At 44.1% G+C, this 22,740-nt stretch overlaps 1 protein-coding gene across 1 annotated transcript in view; it reads left to right on the plus strand.

Annotated features, from left to right (window-relative positions):
• Positions 1-22,243, plus strand: part of STON2 (stonin 2) — a 140,819-nt gene extending 118,576 nt beyond the window's left edge. Inside the window, exons 6-8 of the mRNA XM_081104692.1 lie at positions 10,826-12,661; positions 18,263-18,465; positions 20,704-22,243. Of these exons, the coding sequence (XP_080960818.1) occupies positions 10,826-12,661; positions 18,263-18,465; positions 20,704-20,787 (2,123 nt within the window). The 3' untranslated portion in view covers positions 20,788-22,243. The remainder of the gene's footprint in view (positions 1-10,825; positions 12,662-18,262; positions 18,466-20,703) is intronic.
• The last annotated feature ends 497 nt before the right edge of the window (positions 22,244-22,740 follow it).

Below are 22,740 nucleotides of genomic sequence, written 5' to 3' on the forward strand. Positions count from 1 at the left end.
GCGGTCCAGCTGAGGGTTGGGAATTGTGACCTCCTGGGTTCACATTCTATTTCCACCACTTACTAGTCTGTGACTTTGGTCAAGTCACCTTTCCTCTATGTCTCAGTGTCCCCAGCGGTAAAATAGTTTTAATAGTAGTACTTACCCATGCAAGTGTCCCCAGGATCAAATGAGATGGTTTCAGAGCAGCTCTAGGCAGAGCACCTGGCCTAAGATCACGATGGTGAGTGCAGCTGTTGTCTCCGACGGACGTGGAAGTGGTGTGGGTCATTATCCCTATTCCACCTGCCCCTCCTGCCCTAAAACCTGACATCTGCTCCCAAAGTCACCAGAGTACTCCAGGCACACTCCAAAAGTCACCAAGGGCTCCGTGGGCTTAGAGAATCCAATGCCAAATTAAATACTTTAAAGATAGCTTTTCCAGGCTCGATTTTGCCCTGATTCTGAAGACTGTGTGTGGTTATCTCTCGTACACACCCTTTACCCCTTTTCATCCTAACCAGAAATCTTAAGCTTTTAGATAGTTACATTCTTCCTCTCGAAATATTTTTGGGACTATTTATTCTTCATTGGCTAACAGTTTTTATCAAATTCATGCTGACTAGTGTATTTGCCACAGTCTGCTCTTGAAGATAGGATGGAAATTCCTATGCTATAGTGCATGCTCTTGAAAAGTCTTTGAGGAAGCAAACCTCTGTGTTTAATGTGCAGCCTGCCCTATAATGTAACTGAGGTTCTTGCTTAGAGGTGGCAGACGATTCCGCCTTTATGTCCTTTGCTTGACTTCTCTCATATATGCAAAGAAGAAGAGGCAACAAGTAACCATACGTTAAAATGAGCTGTGTGTCCAGCTGCAGAGGACACACAGTGTGACCCCCTAGGAAATGCCTTCAATGTAGGACATAAAGGTTACTATTTTTAAAGACTGGAAGACAGCATCTTTGTCAACATTTCACATATTGTCACATGTGTGTCACAGCCGGGCAAGAAACTTTAGATTTGAAAATAGAAGTTCTGATCTCCTTATATCTGTCTAATGACATCCCTGACTTTAAGTGTCAAGAGGAGTCAAATTTACTTAATGAAACAAATCATCAGCATTGGCCATCCTTTATCCGGTGACACACTTTCTTATTACTTTTCACATATCCTGCACAGCTCCACTGAGGCGGCCAGACATTGCTCATATGACTGAAATTAACATGTTCATGCTCTGCCCTCCAGAACCTATTAGCATACACAGTGCTCAAACCAACAGCTCCGTCAGGTACTGCCAACCAGCCTCTACTGGTGCTTCCTGTCTTCATACTGCCTCTTTTGAATGTGGCCCCATGAAAATTCTCATTTTAAGGATATTAAGCAGTGGACCAGTTAAATTCAATGTCCATTAATGGTCTCATTTATCCTCACAACAACCCTGTGATGTGGGTACTGTTGTTATTTACCTTAAGAACTGAGAAATACTAGGGTTTAGAGAGGGTTAAGTAACATGCCAAGATCTCACAGTTTTCTAACGGCAGGGCCAGGTCAGCCTGACTCCAGAGCCCAAGCTTTTCCCTTTTCTGTTGCCTGTAGTGCCACAAAACAGGCAGTGGAGACCAGCCTGGGGACAGGAACTCAATCCAGCATTAGTGCAAACCCCTTTTAGGCTAGCCTTTCCCTCGTGGGACTTGTGTCCACCCAAGAGACACTAGTGTATGCAGGCTGGACACTGTGGATGCTCTAGCAAGTCAGGGAAAGTATAGAGTATATGAATCATCTGGAAATAGCTTTTTACTCTGTTTGCCTGTCGATTCCTTATTTTATGAGATTTCTGAAAAATTTGAGAGGTTCGGGAGTACAGATAGAGCTCTGCCTGCTAGGATAAATTTATTGTTGTGCGAGAAATTAGTTTTCCTGTTTTTCTAAGAGATTATTTTAGCTTGATATGTTTATAGTTTATAAAATTGCACCTATCATTCGTCTGTAAGAATGTCTCCTTTGATCTTGGTAACTAACAGGGAGCTGGACAAGTACTGAAATGAAATCAAATTACCAACTCCTAATTCAATTGCGAAGAAGTGGCTTACTGTGAGCTGGGGCTGTTTGGTTATTTTGTTGTTGTCATTGCTGGAAAGTTCACATAAAGTACAATGGGTTTGGGGTAATATAGATGAAAGGGAATCAATGGAAGAGATCCTTTTTAGCTTGCAGGAATTGCCCTTACCTTTCTGAAACTAGACAACCAATTTCACTACTTGAGCCAATTAAGTAGAGACAGGGTTGAATCACATAGGAGTGTTTATTCCAATAATGCTGGCAGTATGGGAGAGCAGCAAGTCACCCACAAAAATCTGCTGTATTCCCCTCCCCCTCCATAAGCCAGCTGCTTATATTGGGTAGAAAGACAAAGATTACATGGAAACTTAGAACTACAGGCATAGGAAAGTAGGCAAGGTGTAATAGTTACAGATTACAGGCCATAGAGGCTGGGGTGGGGATGCAGAGGGTAGGGAAAGGGCGGGCACCTCCAGTACTAGATTGTTTCAGCAACAAGATTGTTAATCTTTCCATAATGATAAGCAGTTCTCGGGAAAGGAGGATGGACTGCATTCTGATGTTGGCTCCCAGCCAGGTTAGAATGTGTTTTCTCTAATCAGAACAGAACTATCATGGTTCATAGAGCATGATTAATATTTCTTACTAGAGGCCCGGTGCATGACATTAGTGCGGGGGGGGGGGGGATGTCCCTCAGCCTGGCCTGCGCCCTCCCACCACCGCTGCTATGTTTGCCAGCTGTGAGCCCAGCTTCTGGCTGAGCAGTGCTCCCCCTGTGGGAGGGCACTGACCACCAGGGGGCAGCTCCTGCATTGAGCATCTGCTCCCTGGTGGTCAGTGCGCGTTATAGCGATCGGTCATTCTGCCATTCGGTCGATTTGCATATTAGCCTTTTATTATATAGGATAACTATAGCTAGTCCTTGCTATTCTATTTCTACCCCTAACATGTCTATGGATACTCTTAGCCCAACTGATTGTGTACCCTGCCCCCAACAGATCTTTTGAGTTTCTCCTGGAAGCTGTATTATAGCCTAGCATAGTTAGCAAATGCAAGATAAACAGGCTTGATACAGACTCAGTTAGAATGCCTGCCCCCTCCTTATCCCCAGTACACATGTACACATGTGTGAGAGCCCCAGTTCCATTTCTCTGCCCCCTGACAAAATTTGCAGAATCAACTTTAAAGAGTTAGCAGTTCCCATTGCTAAGGTTCAAAATGATCAGATTTTGAGTCTGATCTACAGTAGAATGGCTCTATGATGTAACTGTTTCAGGACTGTGAAGGGAAAGAAGGCATTGGTTGGTGTACATAAAGTATATAAGCCCATCAGGGTAAGACACTACCAAGCAGATGAGACTAATAAGATTCCCAAGCTTCTCCCCTAGAATAAGTGGGCATGGTCCATGCTGTGGTGCAGGTGGATGAGCTATGCAGTGGAAATCATACTTACAGGTGTCCATGAGGAGGAGGAGTCCCAGCTCCGCAGGGGCATATGCTGATTGGTGGGGCATTAGTACCAGTTAAAATTAGACACATGTATTGAAGGGAGCAGAGAGGGAGATGACAGAGTCATTGGTGAGACTCAAACCTTTAGGTTGATTTCATTTGGTCTCTTTGACATCCTCTCTGAGGCATCACTGTTTTCTCTTATTCCATGACCAGGATGATAACCAAGCTGTTATTCTTGGGTGCTTCCTAATCCTTTGTAAATTTGGTCCTTTTCTTGTCTCTAAGTATTGCAGTTAAGAGATGGCAAAGGCCCTGGCCAGGTAGCTCAGTTGGTTAGAGCATCATACCAATATACCAAGGTTGTGGGTTTGATCCCCAGTCAGGGCACATACAAGAATGAACCAATGAATGCATAAGTAAGTGAAAAAAAAGCTTTTCTCTCTCTCTCTCTCTCTCTCTCTCTCTCTCTCTCTCTCTCTCTCTCTCTCTCAAATAAATAACTTTAAAAGAAAATGAGAGAGATGGTAAATGTAGTGGGGTATCTTTACCTTCCTTGAAAGTTAGGATTTGAGGATCATTTGACAAAGCCTGAAACCTGATTTTGCCTGCTTGTCCAAGAGTGATGAAGCTCTTAGCAATTGAGATCTCTGACCAAATGTAACAGCCAGGTTCTGGCCCTTCTTATCCTACTTTGGAGTGCACTTATTCACTGTAGTCCTTCACTAAAGTCCAGGATCTTGACTATCCCCCTTAGGAGTGTAGGGGTTCCTTGGATCTTACAAGCATCCTGGATTGTTCTTGGCATGTGTGAAGACCAGGTGAATAGTGAGTGAGGATGTACAGCAGCAATTCACAATGTGGGGCACATGCCCCACAGGAGGGCAATTTGATTTTTAAAGGGGGGCAATTCGAGAATGAGTTATTAACAGTGCATTTTTTGCATGTCTTATGGTTCTAGGGGCCTCATATACAGTATATAAATATACTAGTATATTGTGACATATTTATGCATTTCAGTTCTTTATTGTATGTTTTAAAATGTTATTTGCTGTTTTTTCATATCACTTCATATTATTATTATTTTTTTAACAACAATTTCTTAGTGATTTCTTCCTCAGTACTTCAGCTATCCTTTCATTCTTTTCTTTTTCTCTATCATGGGTGCCATGTTCTTTGGAAGCTTCTTTAGACCAAGTTAATGGCCTTTTAGGCTTCCTCCACATGAATAGGAGTTCACTTTTTAAATAATAAGAATTCTATGTCATGGGGGGAGGGCATCAGGATTTTAGAGATGCTTAGGTGGGACGTGGCCAAAAAAAGTTTGGGAACCACTGATGTAGAGTGACACACAGTGAGACTTTCCCTGTGGCAGTGGGACAGGCAGCCCTGATGAGTCACCTGTCCTGGTCACAGTAAGAGCATGGGCACTGGAGGCCTGCCACTGTTGCTGAGACCTTGCCCAGTATTCCTCCAGGCAGTCCTTTCCCTGGTCCCCAGTCCTGGCACATAAAAATTATGCCTGAATCAGATGGAGACCCCTTAATCCCCTTGCTACTACTATATGTTTTCCTTATAGTAACTTCTGAATGCTACTCCTCTTCTAAGTTCCTAAACCAAGAGAGCCCTTTCCACTTCTTGTCACAGAAGAATTTGATGGTTTATCAAGCAGAGCTTCACAGCCCATCCCATCATGCCCAGATTCTAAAAGTCCTCTTTGTTCCATCCTCTTTGGGCTCAGAAATGGGTGAGGCTGGGAGGGAAATGCAGAGGACTTTTGCTATGGCAATAACAAATCAATAAAATACAGCTTAGGTTCTCAGCTGGCCTCATTATTAATTAAGTCTTTGATACACCCTGTTACATAAAATATTAAGAGATTAATTTATTAAATGGAATGCTAACTTTTCAATTTACTGTAGATATTGCAGTCTGGCCCCAACCCTGCCTATGACCTCTGCTGGGAAGCTGTGGTTGGCTCCATTAGACAACAGCGAGACATTATAGTGGGATCTCTGTGCTGGTAAGCTGGAGAACAGAGCCTTCATCTAATACAGCATGAGGAGCTGATATCAGAAAGACAACATAAGCCAGGGAACCAGTAAGGCAGTTGAGTGGAAGTGTAGTTGTTAGAGGAAGAAGCCAAAAGCAGGGACCCAAGTGTTGAGTATTGGGGAAGGCATGGGGAAGTGGGCAATGGTAAATCAGAGGCAGATGCTTAGAACCAGAGAGAACAGGTTGATCAGGAACACACAACATATTGGGGATGTTCCTGGGCCATTCATCAAACTTAAAGTCGAGTGCTTGCTTTTCTGGATGAGAGGGGGCGAAGGGGGGGGGGAAGGGGGGGAGAGAGAGAGAGGGAGAAAATATTGGTTCATCCCCAGCCCATCTTGATTAGCGGGAAGTGATTAGCAAACTGGACCAGTCATTTGGAGAAGGTGCTGAGTACTGTTTCGGAGGTCCTCCTAGCAAATACAAACCAGAATGTAGTGTCAAATGTTCTTGATAGGGATTCTGTCAAGTAGTGGTACGTGGTAGTTCGGTGAATTGGCTTCTTCACTTGGGGGTATCTCTGACCATGTAACTTTGCCAGCATCAAAGCATCCTCTCTCCAAGACAATGCTAGGACAGATGAATAGACTCTGACCCTCTGGTTCTTTTTTTTTTTTTTTTTTTTTTTTTAACCAGTGTGTTTGTGATGATAACTAAGTTCCAGTTTATTTTACTCAGGTTAGACGCTGCCTTGATAAGGTTAGATGACTAACTCCTTTCTCTCACCCACACACATTCATATATCAGCGGGTGACATTCCTGACCCTATGCCCAAAAGCTTCTCTGTATAAGTGGATGTTAATCCTTGTTTAGCTGAGTTCTTTTCTTCACTGAAGAACGCTCCTAAACAGTTGTGTCAAGATAACTCTTGCTGATCTAAAAGGTAATGGGAAAAAATTAACCAGATTTTAGCTTAACGATCAAGCATTAAGAAAATAGTTAATGATTAAACGTAGGACTTGCTTTTTAATCTCACCTTGGGCAGTTTCCTTAAACTCACGGAGGCCCAGTCTTCTCAGCAAAATGAACAGATCAAGTTCTATTTCTAAAATCTCTTCAAGCCCCCCAATTCTGTGATTTGTGTTCCTCTCTTCACTTTACATATGACACATATTTAAGTGCCCACTGTGCGTCTGAGGCTGGTCATACAGTTTTAACTATATGCTCTTGTATAACAGTGACTGCTATCTCATGTTGAGAAAACTGTGATAATTGAAGAATATTTCTTCTTGCCACTGCTAATGAATTCCAGTGAACAGCTCCCAATAAGATTTTTGCATTTCCCATTGCATTAACAACAAATTATGCTACCTAATTAGGGGAAAAAGATGGCAGAGTGTCTGCTGGATTTAAAACCTCATAGAAACAGTTATTTTTTCTCCCCATAGTTTTTACATTTTCTTCAGTTTGGTGGCTTTGATTACCATTGTAATCATTTCATTTAATCTTCTGGGAACTGAAAATAGACTGTGGTCTAACATGAAAAGAATCCACCGTTTCTCTTTAGTTTGCATCAGTTAAGATGCTAATCAGAAAGCTCTTAGGTCCTGCAAACTCCCCCTGTGGTTAAAAAAAGAACCTAACCTTCATCTGTGGCTTTTGTTTGGCAGCAGCCCAGTTCATCATAACAGCAATTTGAAAGTAGCAAGTGGAAGAGATATTACCAGTAATTAAAATAATGCTGGATTTTTGGTTTTGGTTTTATTTTAATGAGTCAATAAAATAGAATTGTGGGTGATAGTTAATTTAGTTCTTAAAATAATTAGTTTTTGCTGATTTCTTACTGGAGAAATTTGCTTGCTTCCTCTACCATTGTTTCCAGAATCAGCCAGACCAGGCTGTGGGTTCGATCCCTAATCGGGGCATCTATGGGAGGCAACCCATCGATGTTTCTCTTTCATGTCGATGTTTCTTTCTCCCCCCACCCCACCCCCGCTTTCTCTAAAATAAATAAAAACATATTTTAAAAAATGAAAGAAAGAAATTTATTGTAAGAAAATTACCTTCACTGGAAACAAAGGCCTTTTCCTCCCCTTCTCTTTTGGCTTGGGAAAGGAAGATGAGAAATACTATTTTGGGGACAAGATTCCCAACAGATGGGAATCCTTTGGCAGTTTAGGCAGAAAGCGGGCCTCCAAAGGAAAAGGACTTTAGCTTGTTTTAAATCAGGGAGTGGTGATGAGCTCCAAGGCGGAAAGGATGTCCCTGATACAAGGGTGGGTCAGTGCCAGACAGGGTGGGTGGGAACTCAGCATTACAGAAACTCCATAGAGCCGATTCATTAGAAATTGATGGGTTTCGAGGTTCACTCCCTTCCCAGCTCTGTAGGGAAGATCAGTTATAGTTTCAAGGAAGTGATTATATTTTACTCAGGGCCACAATGTTCCCTTAGTAGTAGTGATACATAAAATATAAATTCTAAAACCTGGGTTGTTTCCTGACCCCTTTCCCTTTATTTTCCAGAAAATAAGTCACATAGGCATCTATAAAAGTGGGTTAATGATTAATTTGATGGATAGTGTCTTTAATTTTAAAATACTTTGAAACCCTTTTGTGATGCTGTACATATAGAAAATATTTTTTGATCTGTATATTTCTAGGGTGAATGTGGATATATACCTATGCATGCTCATGTATGTAGCCTACATTTTCAAACTGACATTTTCAGTAGAGGGAATTGCTGTTTGTTTGAATAAATATCCTTGGAAAGATGGATGGCAAGCCAGCCTTCCCATCCATGTGTAATTACATTTGCAATTATGGGTGGCATTTCTGATTTGTTATGGTTGGATATAATATTCATGAAGGTTGAGCGAGGCATTTAGGAAACTCAACTATTTAACTGGAGAATTTGAGTATCCATTTCTCTCTGATTCCCAGTTCCTGGCAGTAGAAACACTGGGTGGAATAGTGGCAGAGATCCCTGTACACATTCCTCTAGAGCAGGGGTGGGTAACCTTTCTTCTGCCAAGGGCCATTTGGATATTTATAACATACTCGAGGCCCAGTGCATGAAAATTCATGCACTCGGGGGTGAGGGGGGGGGGTCCCTCAGCCAGGCCTGTGCCCTCTCGCAGTCTAGGACCCCTCAAGAGATGTCCACCTACCAGCTTAGGCCCGCTCCTCAGGGGATCGGGCCTAAACTGGCAGTCAGACATCCCTCTGGCAGCCCAGGAGCCCTCAGGGGATGTCCACCTTCCAGCTTAGGTCCACTCTCTGGGGGGGGGGGGGGATCAGGCCTAAGCTGGCAGTCAGATATCCCTCTGGCAGCCCTCGGGGGATGTCCACCTGCTGGCTTTGGCCCACTTCCCAGGGGATCGGGCCTAAGCTTGCAGTCAGACATCCCTCTGGCAGCCCGGGAGCCATCCGGGGATGTCCGACTGATGGCTTAGGCCTGCTCCCCGGAGGGTCAGGCCTAAGCCATCAGTTGGACATCTTTAACACTGCCGTGGAGGCTGGAGAGACTCCCGCCACCGCTGCTGCACTGGCCAGCCATGAGCTGACTTCTGGCTGAGCGGTGCTCCCACTGTGGAAGCACACTGACCACCAGGGAGCAGCTCCTGTGTTGAACGTCTGCCCCCTGGTGGTCTGTGCTCATCATAGCGACCAGTTGTTCTGCCATTCGGTCAATTTGCATATTATTATTATTTTATTGTATAGGATTCTCGAGCCATACAAAATTATCAACTTAAAAATTTGCCTGTTCTGTTCGGTCACACATTTAATTAACTTACCCCTAAAGCCTTGGCAGGACCAGACCAAATGATTTCATGGGCCTTATATGGCCAGTGGGTTGGACATTCCCTATCCCTGCTCTAGAGGACAGAGAGAATAGAACTTCTCCAAAGCAGAGTTTCTGTTCTCATTCATTCAATTATCAAACTTTAACTGAGTATCTACTATATGCCAAACACACAGATTTGTTTTCTGTGTTATTCCTTCATCCAAATCCGCTCCTCCTTGCTAAAGGCCTCATTTCCTCCTCCCTTCCCACAGCAGACACAGAGGTAAAAGCTATTTTGAAGGTTTGGATCTTTCCTGCATGAAAACTCAAGTCCTATATTTCCCTTGAATGCCCTGCGAGGGTGGAGCTTTATTTGCAAAGAAAAAAGAAGAGATTATATCATAAGCATTTTCTCATGTGACTACATACTTGTAAACATTTTAATGGTATTATTCCATTGTGTGCCTCAGTTCTTAACATTCATCCAAAATGTGGTTCACAGTTTGGGTTTGTCTCCTTAAGGCATTGTTTATGAACATTTGTAAGGCCCGTCAAAGTGCTAATCCACTTCCACAGAGTTTGTAGCACCTTACAGTCTCACTAAAGGTCTGTTTACTGCTCATATCATATCCCCCTCACTGAATACTAAAAATTTTAAATCTTCACTGGTTATTTGAGTTTGCATTTTTATTATTACTATTGACATTGGGCATTTTTACTTGCTTATTAGACATTTTTAGTTTCTCTTTCCCAAGTTGTCTGTGTATGTCCTTTGTCTATTTTTCTATTGAACTTTTTGTACTTTTCTTATTTGCTTGTGTGAACTTTTTTCATATAAAGGATATTAACATTCTGTCTTCAATGTTTATTGATCACATTTGGGCAGAAATCCCTCCAATTATATTATTTGCAATCATATTATCACTTAGAGCAGATAACTTGTTTTATTCAATGAAATCAGCTTTATACCATTTTATGTGGGAGATGGTTTTCAGTGTTTAAAAATTAAGAATACAAACTTTTGCCCTAGCTGGTTTGGCCTGCAGACTGAAGGGTCGCAGGTTCGATTCCAGTCAAGGGCATGTGCCTGGGTTGTGGGCTCAATCCCTAGTAGGAGGCATGCAGGACACAGCCAATCAATGATTCTCTCTCATCATTGATGTTTCTATCTCTCTCTTCTCCCTTCCTCTCTGAAATCAATAAAAATTTAGTTTAAAAAAAGAATACAAACTTCAGAGCAAAGAAAACATCTATCCTAGAAACTCATAAAAGTGAGAATATATAAGAGTTCAATTGCAAGGGAACTTGGTCCTACCAGTGCATCTGTATCAATAGACTCATTTGTATTCTTACTGTATTGGACATAAGGCCCCCCTTGTGTGCTTATTACAAAATTATGAGATGTGTGCCCAGACTAAGCACTTGAGACAGGTAATGAACTGCTTTGGAATTTATTGAATTCCAGATAAAATTCTAGTCATCCCTCATTCTCATACCTCAATTTCCCATACTTCTAGGTGCCCTGGATAGCAGCCCTCATGTGTTTTCCTTTTCTTTTAGACAACTCATCCTCACTCCAGGAAGATGAAGAGGTAGACATGGAGGCCATCAGCTGGCAGGCCAGCAGTCCTGTCATGAATGGGCATGCTGCCACTCCGGGGACTTCTGCTCGTTTCCCCAGCTGGGTCACTTTTGATGACAATGAAGTCAGCTGCCCTTTGCCACCCATCGCCTCTCCTCTGAAGTCAAACACACCATCTATTGCATCTGTGACCCCAGATGTATCTTATTACTCAACCGGCTCATTTAAGAAGAGGGAGCGTCCCAAGAGCACATTGATAAACTTCTCCAAAGTTCAGAAGCTGGACGTTTCCTCCTTAAACCATCCACCTCCCATAGCCGAGGCTCCACCTTGGAGGGCCACCAACCCTTTCCTGAATGAGACTCTCCAGGATGTACAACCCTCCCCAATCAACCCTTTCAGTGCTTTCTTTGAGGAGCAGGAGAGGCGCTCCCAAACCAATTCCACATCTAGTACCACAGGCAAAAGCCAGAGGGATTCTCTCATTGTCATCTACCAGGATGCCATCAGTTTTGATGACTCAAGCAAAAACCAGTCACACTCTGATGCTGTTGAAAAACTCAAACAACTCCAAATTGACGACCCCGATCACTCAGGCAGCGCGACACTGCCTGATGATGACCCAGTAGCCTGGCTCGAACTCGACCACCCGCCTGGCACAGCACCTTCCCAGCCCAGGGATGGGTGGCCAATGATGCTAAGGATCCCTGAGAAGAAGAACATCATGTCCTCCAGACACTGGGGACCCATCTACATCAGACTAACAGATACTGGTTACCTGCAGCTGTATTATGAGCAGGGCCTAGAGAAGCCATTCCGAGAGTTCAAGCTGGAGATCTGCCATGAGATTTCAGAACCCCGGCTCCAAAACTATGATGAAAATGGCAGGATCCACAGCCTGCGGATAGACCGCGTCACGTACAAGGAAAAGAAGAAATACCAGCCCAAACCTGCTGTCGCCCACACAGCCGAGAGGGAACAAGTGATTAAACTGGGCACCACCAATTACGATGACTTCCTGAGCTTCATCCGTGCAGTTCAGGACCGTCTCATGGACCTGCCCGTGTTGTCCATGGACTTGAGCACAGTCGGCTTGAACTACCTGGAAGAGGAGATTACCGTGGATGTCAGAGATGAATTCTCTGCCCTCGTGGGCAAAGGGGACAACCAGATTCTCCAGCACCACATCTTGACACGGATCCACATCCTGAGTTTCCTCTCGGGGCTGGCAGAGTGCCGCTTGGGCCTCAACGACGTCCTGGTCAAGGGGAACGAAGTCGTTTCCCGGCAAGACATCATGCCGACCACCACCACCAAGTGGATCAAGCTCCACGAGTGCCGTTTCCATGGGTGTGTGGACGAGGATGTGTTCAACAGCTCCCGGGTTATCCTGTTCAACCCTTTGGACGCCTGCCGCTTCGAGCTGATGCGGTTCAGGACAGTGTTTGCCGAGAAGACCTTGCCTTTCACGCTCCGGACGGCCGCGAGCATCAACGGGGCGGAGGTGGAGGTGCAGAGCTGGCTGAGGATGTCCACTGGCTTCTCCTCTAACTGTGACCCCCTCACTCAGGTTCCCTGTGAGAATGTGATGGTTCGGTACCCTGTGCCCAGTGAGTGGGTGAAAAACTTCCGCAGGGAAAGCGTCCTGGGGGAAAAGTCTCTGAAAGCCAAGGTCAACCGGGGGGCCAGCTTTGGCTCCACGAGTGTGTCTGGCTCCGAGCCTGTCATGAGAGTGACTCTGGGGACTGCTAAGTACGAACATGCCTTCAACTCCATCGTGTGGAGGATAAACCGGCTGCCTGACAAGAATTCAGGTAAGTGGAGGGTTCTCATCTGTGAAAACCACTGCCCGGTTGCCAAGGCAGCAGGATCAGCATTCCACATCCTATTTCCCTGTGAAGTGCTGAGTTTTGGTGTGTGATGGGGATGGGGATGGATGGGGAGTGAGACAAGAAAAGCAAAAATATTTGAGCAAAGTAAGTAACAAACACTTCGCTCCATCATTTCACCTCCTGAATGGTCACACGTCTTCCATAAAGCTCTGCATTATTCTCCACTGAGCTGCTAAGTGGCTTTCCAGGGCAGCTATGAATTTATATTCCTTTCTGACTCATTAAAACATTATCTATGCTGCTAGAAGCTATCCATTGCCAGATCCTAGAAGGCTTCTGGGTTCTGAAGAGATGCCTTTTAAACTATGCCTTGGTATAGATAAAAGGGCCGGTTCATTACGGCTGATCATATGTGCAGTACAGGTGAGGAGTATATTTTTATCCCAGCCATCCCGTGAAAGGCCTGTCAATCATAACATCTTGAGCTCAGAGTTGGGATCTGGGAAAGGGGAAGAGGAGAAAAGGCCTCTGATCAGACGGAAGATCCAGCCAGAATATGATGGTCCAAAAAGGCTGAAATTCTACCAGACAAAAAGTAAAGGAAGGAATGTGTGATTTAAACAAAGAGATAAAGCCAACCAGCCCTAGCGGGCCTGCTCACAGCTGTCAGGGATGGTTTTGTGCTTGCGTGAGCCCGGGAGGCAATGACTTTCCTCATGGTTCCAGTGAGATTCAGCAAAACCGCAAAACTAGGGAGCAATCAAGCCAGCTCTATAGCCTTACTTATGAGAGTACGTCTAGGTGACCCCAGTGGCAGGCAGTGCGCCCATGATCCTGTGCTCTTTTAAACCACTTCTCTTCTTGTTTATAATAAACTTGGCTCATCTGATCACAAAAGTGGGTATCCTAGCCGAGCAAAGAGAATAAGATTTGGGGGAACTCTTGATTGGAATGTCTTTCTCTTGTGAAGATATATTCTTTCCATTCTCACCATGAAATCCTAACAGTGTTCTTTGTCTTCATTTCCTGTTCTGTGTGGAGAGGCTGTTATCATACTCTAAATATAATACAATGGGGTGGCAAGAAGCAATGGGATCTGGTCAACTCTCCAGGCATCCCGAGCCGTGCAGGCTGTGTCAGACACTGGGCGTAGCAGGGCAGACCAGGGAGACAATTGGACCTCTGTGTCTGGGGCTGGATTTGCCACCCTCTATTTCTAAACTGACAGAACTTTTAAGATAAAGTCTTCCTCTTTGTGCTTGTTAATTCATCCTCCCTGAAAGATCCCTGTATTCTGGCGAGAGCACTGTGGTTTCTACCTCACCCACAGCCCCTCTGAATTAGTGGAGGAAAGGAGAAAGCCTGAATTCTCTGCCACAGAGGCCTTGGGAAAAGAACTCAGGAGACAGGGAGAAAATTACTGTTTAACCTGCTAGACACTTGACATGGGGAAAAACAAGGCTTCCTGTGTACGTTTATTGGGATTTTTAGCTCTTGAGTGTACTATTAGGCATGGACTCAGATAACTTTATTTTGGGACTATTGGGTTTTTCAAGGTGGAAGGGGTGTTGGGGACAACTTACTCAAACTCGTCATTCTGCATATGAGAAGATTAAGGGCCTGGAGGTGACATGACTCGTCTGAAGTCACAAAGCCACATCTGGGCTCTTTTCCCAACACCACGGCTGCTTCTTCGTAAACGACACCAAATAGACCCAAACTTGAAATAATTTCCACTGTGGGGGCTGAGATTTGCAGTTTTCCCAATGTGTACGCACATCTACCATTTGTTTCAAACTTCTTTCTCTCAATTATTTGAAAGCATTACCTGAGGGATTTGGGGTCATAAGCTGCAAAGACTGGCTGGCTGCTTTAAGGAAAAGGAAGCTGTTGGAAGGATCTGGGCAGCTCCGAATTGAAGGAAGGACAGCTCTTGATAGGAGGAACTATAGTGTCTCCTCAGGCTGCAGCCACTGGGACTGAGCGCAAGCCAGTTTCTGTCCTTGTGCCACTTGGCTCGAGTCAAGGAGGACAGTGCATTTTGACCGACAAGCCCACCTAGATGACACAGTGCTGGGGAAGATTATTTCCCAAAAAGGGGGGGGGGGGGTGCGTGGGGGATTGTCACCAGAAGAAAAGAGAATGGATCCAGGACAGGGGAAAATAGGTCTTCAGCAAACACTTTCCTAATGCTTCCCAGTGGGCAGTGTTCAGTAGCTCAAGGCCAAGTAAATACAGCTTACATAGTACATATGTATTTCCAGATGACTGTAACCCTATTTGTAAAAGATTTTTGAAATCAGGAAAACATAGGGATATTTGGGAATGTTTCTCACTGAAATTTCCTCCTCCCCCCATCCCAGTTACTGCTTTTGCTGTCATGGTCATATAGATTTAGAAGTGAAACCCCCAAAAAGGGACTCTTGTAAAACTGCTGGCCACTTCTGGATCAGTTTAGGAAATGGATAGCACCCTTTCCTGGAAACTGGAGGTGTACAGGATCTGAACGCCAGTGACACTGCAGGTTCTCACTGTTGCTGGTACTCGCTGCGCCCAGCCCCTGTCCTCCCCATCCCATGCCAAGAAACCAGAGAATTGATGATCTATTAGTAGTTGGAGTTCTTCTGTTCTGGTCTTCAGACAGCCTTGGGAAGGTGCCTTTTATAGATTATTTTTCATAATCCTCACCCTCCATTTACAGTGAAGGAAGCCTAAATCTCTGCACACCCATTCCCACCTGCAGTGGCCCTGCATCCCCAGCCCCAGCGGGCAGGGCAGGCAGAGCACAGGCAGCATGGGCCAGCAGGGCAGCACCTCTGGCTTTGCTGGCAGCCCACGCCTCAGCCACAGCAGGTGTGTCCCAATCCCAGCCCTCAAAAGACTTCACTAGCTGCCTCTGGGCGCCAGCCCAGCCATGTGCGTGTCCAGCCCCCATCTCTCTGCATTCTACAGGACCCCTCCCACTCTATTCCCAAGTTTTTCTTAATCCTAGAAGGCACTGGAACAAAGCACCAGTCCTGCTGCTTTCCCGGATTCTCCACGAGGAAACAAAACATTCTGTCCTGCCCAGGTAGCTTTCTTTGCTGGAATTCAGTTCTCATAAGACCAAGTGAAGAGAAAACAAACCCAATATGAGTCCCCATTTATGGCAAATAGAAATCTGAATTGTAATGTTAAATGTTCTCAAATCCATCCAGGAAGATGACATGATGCATGGGCTCATTAGCTCATAACCATAAATTAAACCACACTAGCTTTCAAAATTGTACTTCCCTATCTGTCCACCAGCCCTACACATCCATTAGTTGATGCTGGGAATCAAGAAAGAATGTTGCTCTTAGAGCGTTAGCTGTGAATACACTTTGGTGGGGTGACAGAAGAGGGTCAGTTTTGTGGACAGTAATGATTTCTCGATACTCAAAATGTGTAAATAAGGGTCATTATGTAAAACTGTTCTTCAGGTTGTTATTGAATGAAATTAGAAACTCCTCTATATACTTTGAAGTGATTTAAATCTATAGCAGTACATTGAGAGAAGTTGAAGCATAATTTAGAGTCAGATCTGTTTTATTCCCAGTACTACAACTTAATGACTCTGTGACCTCAGGCAATTTACTTAACCCTCTCAGAGAAATCTCATTTTCCTCATCTATAAAATAGGGTTATTAATACCTAACCCATTAAGAATGAAATTAGAAAATGCTTTTAAGTGGTTAGCACAGTCTCTGGCCTATAATAAATGCTCAATATATGATAGCTATATAATTACATCTGTGGCACACAATTTTTTAAAAAAAATGAATGTCTTTTTAAATACTATAATTTTTACTATTACATGTCTCTTAAATTCCTTTCCTAAAACCAGTGCAAATTTTTCAATTAACTTCCTAAAGTTTTACTCTTTAGAAAGAACCAGTGAAACATTTCACATTTGTGAAACAGAGCAAAACAAATACTTCACTCTGTAATGTTTTCCTTGGAGAGAGGGTGTGTGGAGGGCCTCGCTTACTGAGATTAAAAAGTCCCTCCCAGACCAATAAAGGAACTTGGACTTGTTTATTTGGGAAAACTCAGATAACTAAGGGCTGTTTCTGTTAGGTAATGAAATCAAAGCCGTGTAACATCGTTTCTCTGTCGCGAGTTGCTATGTGTGGGTTCTTATAGCTGACTTCCCCTGCAGACATTGTCACCCCGTAGACCTTGTCACCCCAAAGACCTGGTCTTGAGATTTGGAAACAAGAGGTTATGACTCAGACAGCGTGGTTAGAACAATTTGGGGTCAGACGGCTGGGCTCAGTCAGGTCTCAGCTCTGCTTCTTTGCAGTAGAATATATTATGACCTCCAGATTCTGTTACAAAGAGACTGTGAGAGAATCTGCAGAGTGGAAAACATTCACCACAAAACATTCAACAAATGTCCTGCTGCATCTGATGAATGATGACGACCACAGAGCTTCATGAGTGACAGTCACAGAAATAAGCTCTAACCCTTTCCCCTCAAATACCTAGTAATAATTCTCCATGAAAATCCAACCTTGAGTTTACTATCCAAGTACAGTAGAATGAGCCAGAGATGTATAGAATCAAAGAACAGGAAGGGTCTATGCCTAGCATTGTCCAGTCCACCCTTTTCTACCACCGCTCCCCCACCCCCACTCCCCACTGCCCCACGCCCACCTACCCAGCTGCTCTACTTTACAGATGAAGAACTGAGGCCTGGAGAGAATAAAGGACTCTGGTGCAGGATCTCTGCTGCTTAGTGGGAAAGCTGGACGTCAAATCCAGGGATGCTTGCTGACTCTTAGTCTGTGTGCTCTCCGGTGTTTGCTGCGCTTCCCTAATATAAATGTGCTTATAAAGGCGCTGTCATTTTCATATGTCATTCACCCACAAAAGCAGGCCAAAAACATTTTTTAAAAATATGAAATGCTATTAAGAAAATTCAATTTATCTTTCAAAGGAAATCGATTTTGCTCCAGGTGGCTGTCACTGGTGTTTTATTAGGTGCTAAGTGCCGAGCCCTTGTATTCCTCTCTGCCAATCTACAGCCCCCATTTCCTAGTGTTTGTGCTGTGCTCACATGTCACCCTGACGTGAGCAAGCAGAATGACCTCTGCTTCTCAGCCATGGTTCCATTGCTAGGATACCAGGCTACTGTCATCAGATAGTGTTGTATCAGAGGGTCGGAGCAATTTCTGCAGAGGCAAAGCCTCTGCTCACAGCTGGCCCCTCCGAAAGACTTCCAGGCCTCCTTTCTTGTTTTGTGTGTGTGTTTAAATCCTCACCTGAGACATGTTGTTGTTGTTTTCTAATTGATTTTAGAGAGAAAGGAAGGGGATGAGAGAAACAATCATTGATGTGAGAGAGAAACATCGATCCCTTACACACCCGGACTGGGGATCAAACCTGCTACCTGGGTATGTGCCCTAACCAGGAATGCGACCTTCCAGTGTACAGGACCATGCTCCAACCAGCTGAGCCACACTGGCCAGACCTCGAGCCCTCCGTTGTTACTGAGGTGGCTCTTCTTCCACTTCCTCCCCAAAGAACCTGATCTGTAGATTCTTTATCTTTGTTTCATAGCTTCTGGTCACCCACACTGTTTCTTCTGCCACCTTGAACTTGGCTCGGACCGGGAAGTGCCTTCCAGATTTGCCAATCACGTGACTGTCGAGTTCAGCATGCCCACCACTTCGGCCTCCAAAGCTGCTGTAAGATCCATCTCTGTGGAAGACAAGACTGACGTCAGGAAGTGGGTCAATTATTCCGCACACTACAGCTACCAGGTAGCCCGGGAGGCATCTGGCTGATGTTCCCCCCTCCGCCCTCCCCGCCCCCTCATTCCTTTTAGCAGTGCCTGAGCTGGGTGCAGTGTTCTCTTACCTCCTTGGAGGCGGCTCCAAGGTACATAGCCATGGGCGAGTCTGCTCTGATGTAAAGGAACAATCTCTCTAGTGGGCGAGAGGAAGGTTGGGAAAAAAATAAGGAAGCTACTAAAAGAGGGGACTATAATGTCATCATAAACAACAACATAAAAAAGAGGACTGGGATAACGGGATTTTATTATCCATTCATAATGTAATTTATGTTGCAGAGTAGTGAATCTGGAAGTCAAGAGGAGTGTCGGGAAAGTGCTAGCCCAAAGCATACATTGCAGCTACAGGAGTTGATGACGTGGGTCTGAGTAAAGTTAGGACATTCATGACCTGGTCACTGGGCTGTCACAGGACAGAACTCAAAAGCCCAACCAGCTTCTAGAGTAGTAACAGGATCAGGCTGTGGAAGGAGGACAGACACCAAGCTGGGGTGTGCTGGCACGAATGGTGACTATATCCAGGGGAGTTAGTGATACAGTGGGAGGATATTAGTGCCAGGGATGGGAAATGGGGGCTTTTGAGGAAGGATTTCGCAAAGTGGCTTAATAATTCTCTATTCGTAATAATATCCTTAGAATAATATGGTGATTTATTGGTTTTTAATTGCCTCCTTAGTTGTGTGGTCTACCAAAAAGAACACATACTCCATCTTGTGGCCAGAAAAAAAAAACACAGCACTTTCCTCAGACATGCGATTTTCAACCTTTGTCATCTCATGGCACACAAACTAATTACTAAAATTCTGTGGCACACCAAAAAATATATTATTTTACAGATCTGAGCAAAAATATATATAATTTTGATTCATTCACACCAGACAGCTATTTTTGTGTTGGCTGTTGTCATTGTTTTATTTGACAGTCAAAGGCAGCGCGGTTCTCAACCTGTGGGTCGTGACCCCTTTGGTGGTCGAATGACCCTTTCACAGGGGTCGCCTAAGACCATCCTGCATATCAGATATTTACATTATGATTCATAACAGTAGCAAAATTACAGTTATGAAGTAGCAACCAAAATAATTTTATGGTTAGGGGTAAAAACATGAGGAACTGTTTTCAAGGGCCAGAAGGTTGAGAACCACTGGTAAGGGAAAGGAGATCAGTGCCCGACTAAATAGTCAGGTACTGCATGTTTTATAAATTCTTGCAGTAAATCGCTGCCCTAGTCAACTGTCCTGTCTTGACTTTTTCTCCTCGTCATAAATGTCCACTTTGGTGTTGAGGAAAGCAGCTTTAATTCTGAAGCTTCCTAGCTTGAAGGATCCCCTGCCTGGCTTACCCAAGGCTCCAGTTGAAGTGTGTCACTTTCAGGGCAAGATTAATTTCTGATTCCTTGACAATTACAGCTACAGTGTTTTTGCAGACAATATGGGTAGAACTGAAAACACTGCAATACTTATCAGCTTGGAAACTTTTTTAAAGAGATACCGTAACAGAGAGTGTAAACAGCCAATTGCAAAGGAAGCCACTCATTTATCAACCTCTGTGCTCGCCTGCTATATGCCTACATTACTGGGATGCAGTAGTGACTAGGGCCAGCCCTTGTCCTATGGAGCCCATGGTGCGGTGTAGCAGGTACAGTGGGAATACGCGCCGGGGGGTGCCTCACTCTACCTAAAGAATCAAGAGTAGCTTCACAGAAGAGATGACCTTTGAGCAGCTGTGCAAGACAAAGAGTAAGAATCTGCCGAAACCGGTTTGGCTCAGTGGATAGAGCGTCGGCCTGCGGACTAAAAGGTCCCAGGTTCGATTCCGGTCAAGGGCATGTACCTGGGTTGCGGGCACATCCCCAGTGGGGAGTGTGCAGGAGGCAGCTGGTCGATGTTTCTCTCTCATCGATGTTTCTAACTCTCTATCTCTCTCCTTTCCTTTCTGTGAAAACTCAATAAAATATATTTAAAAAAAAAAAAAGAATAAGAATCTTCCAGGTGGACAGTGAGGGAGAGGGAATCCCACACCAAGTGAAGAGTCTGTGCAAAGAGAGAATCATCATAGACACAGGGCAAATGGCACCAGGGAACCCCAAAACATGACAAAATCACGAGGACTCTCAAGGAATCTAAACCCAGTGAGGTATTCTCTCTTGGTTTATTTATTTCTTGGGATGTTTTCTCTTCTGATATTTCTCTCCAACTTTTATTCCTGACAGGTGGAGATTGAGCAAAAAAAGAGTTTGAAGCCGGACTTTGAAGGAGAGGAAGTGGAAAACCCCAAGGAGTGTGGGGTCCAGTGACGAAGCCTCACTGAGAGGCTGTGACCTGAGAGTCCCAATAGGACATCTTCCCGAATAGCTGAAGTTCAAGTCAGTACCTACATGACTACCCCATGCTGGGAGCAGTGTATCGGACCTTCCTGTCTGTATTGCCTATATGTGAACAGGAGACCCGAGGCGGCTGCTGCGAAGAGGCTCTGACTGCCTGAAGCAGCCGGTTCACCTGGCTTGGAGCTTCCTCATTGAGCCGCCTCTGCCTCTGCTTATCTCACAGCACTTGGGTGTGGTTTGTTGTGACTAGGAGAGTCAGGAAAAGAACCTCCGCATCAGTGTTGGCATGATTTCCTTCTGGTGTTCTTCTGTCAATTACATGAATTTCTGGAAAACACGGTCTTGAGAGGTTAATTAAGAACCCATCTCTGTCACTCCCTCTAGAAAAGGTTCAGAAAAGTACAAAACAAATTTCCTCTTTAGGTTTCCTAGTCCTTTCGCAGGTGTCTCCATTCTTTGTATATGAACACTATGCAACAGACGTTTTCGAGATTCTAGACTGTTTTGAACGAAACACTTTTTCCATCTCTCTAAGGTTTTGGTCACAGGATGGGAAAAAGGCACAGGAACATACTCTTTTATTCTGTGATTAGCCCCACATTCTGCAAAGGGTGGCTGTTGAAAGGAAAGCAAAATTGAGCTTATTTTTCTTCATTCTGGGGAAAAGGGACATTCATTGTAAGGTTATATTCAATTCAGGAGACAGCTTCAGTCTCAGTGAATTCCCAAATTCACATTGAAAAATATAGGCCATTTCTGATTTCTGGAACAAGTGGATATATATGTTATACCTCAGGCATTTGGGAGCTCTTTTTATACCTCATAGCCAATAGAGAGCACATGTCTCTGTAACTCGGACTTTTCAGGAAACGTATGCTGAAGAGATCATTTCAAAGCTGTTTTAAAACTAAGCTTGTATGAGCTTTTCCCAGAAATTCAGAGTTTGACAAGCACAGTATTGTAATAGATCTAAAAGGCAGAAGACTCTAGGGTAGAGGTGGTGGGAAAGTCATACTTTTTAAACATAGATTTTAAGAGTCTGGGACGCTAAGTCTTCTTTGCCTTCATCCGTTCCGGCTCACATTCTGCACCTCTGCTTCTTATTTGTACATTGGTGTTTTCTTACCACACAAGAAGCTACATCAGCCATCCCGAAGGGGATACCTGCTCAACAATTCAAAGGCAGCCTGTCTCTGTCTTTCTGTATATCCATGAAGAATGGAGGAGGGGGACAGAGAGCACATTGATCAGATTTGTAGATGACACAGAAATAGACATATATCTAGTCTGTTGACCAGGAGATTCAGGATTAACTTATTCAATGAATAGTCATTGAATTCTAACTATGTACTGACACTAGGATATAGGAATCATTATAATTTTTTGAAATACCTGAGCATAAGACTGAAATTAAAAAGATGAAATTGAAGCATTAATGAAAAAATATATTTTGAGTTTTCTTAAATGCAACCCTCTAAGAACAGCATGGTATATGTGTTGTGTATTTGTGGATGTGTGTGTATATTGTGTGTGTGTGTGTGTTGATGGGAAGGGTGTTGGAAAGTCATGGTTTCACAGCAGTTCATGTAGAAATGTTTTCTTATGGAAATAGGAGTTCAGTTTTGAATCAGGAGTATATTGTGGCTATTTATAAAGCTATTTCATTCAACCCGTGGTAATAGAAGTCCAGGGAGCCCTGCAAGCTGCACTGGTAAGACCACATCTGGATGGAGGGTTGGGTTCAATTCTGGGTACTATATTTTGAGAGAGACATTAATACATTGATTGTGTCCAGAGACAGGTGGCCAGGGTTGTGAAGGGTCTGATTATACAAGGAACAGGGGAATAGATCCCTGAAGAAAAGAAGGTATAGCGGGAAAGGAAGTGCAGAAAAGGAGGAAATGATATAATAGGTGCATTGAA

This window comes from Myotis nattereri, assembly GCF_964212035.1.
Source record: "Myotis nattereri genome assembly, chromosome: 1".
Taxonomy (NCBI): Eukaryota; Metazoa; Chordata; class Mammalia; order Chiroptera; family Vespertilionidae; genus Myotis; species Myotis nattereri.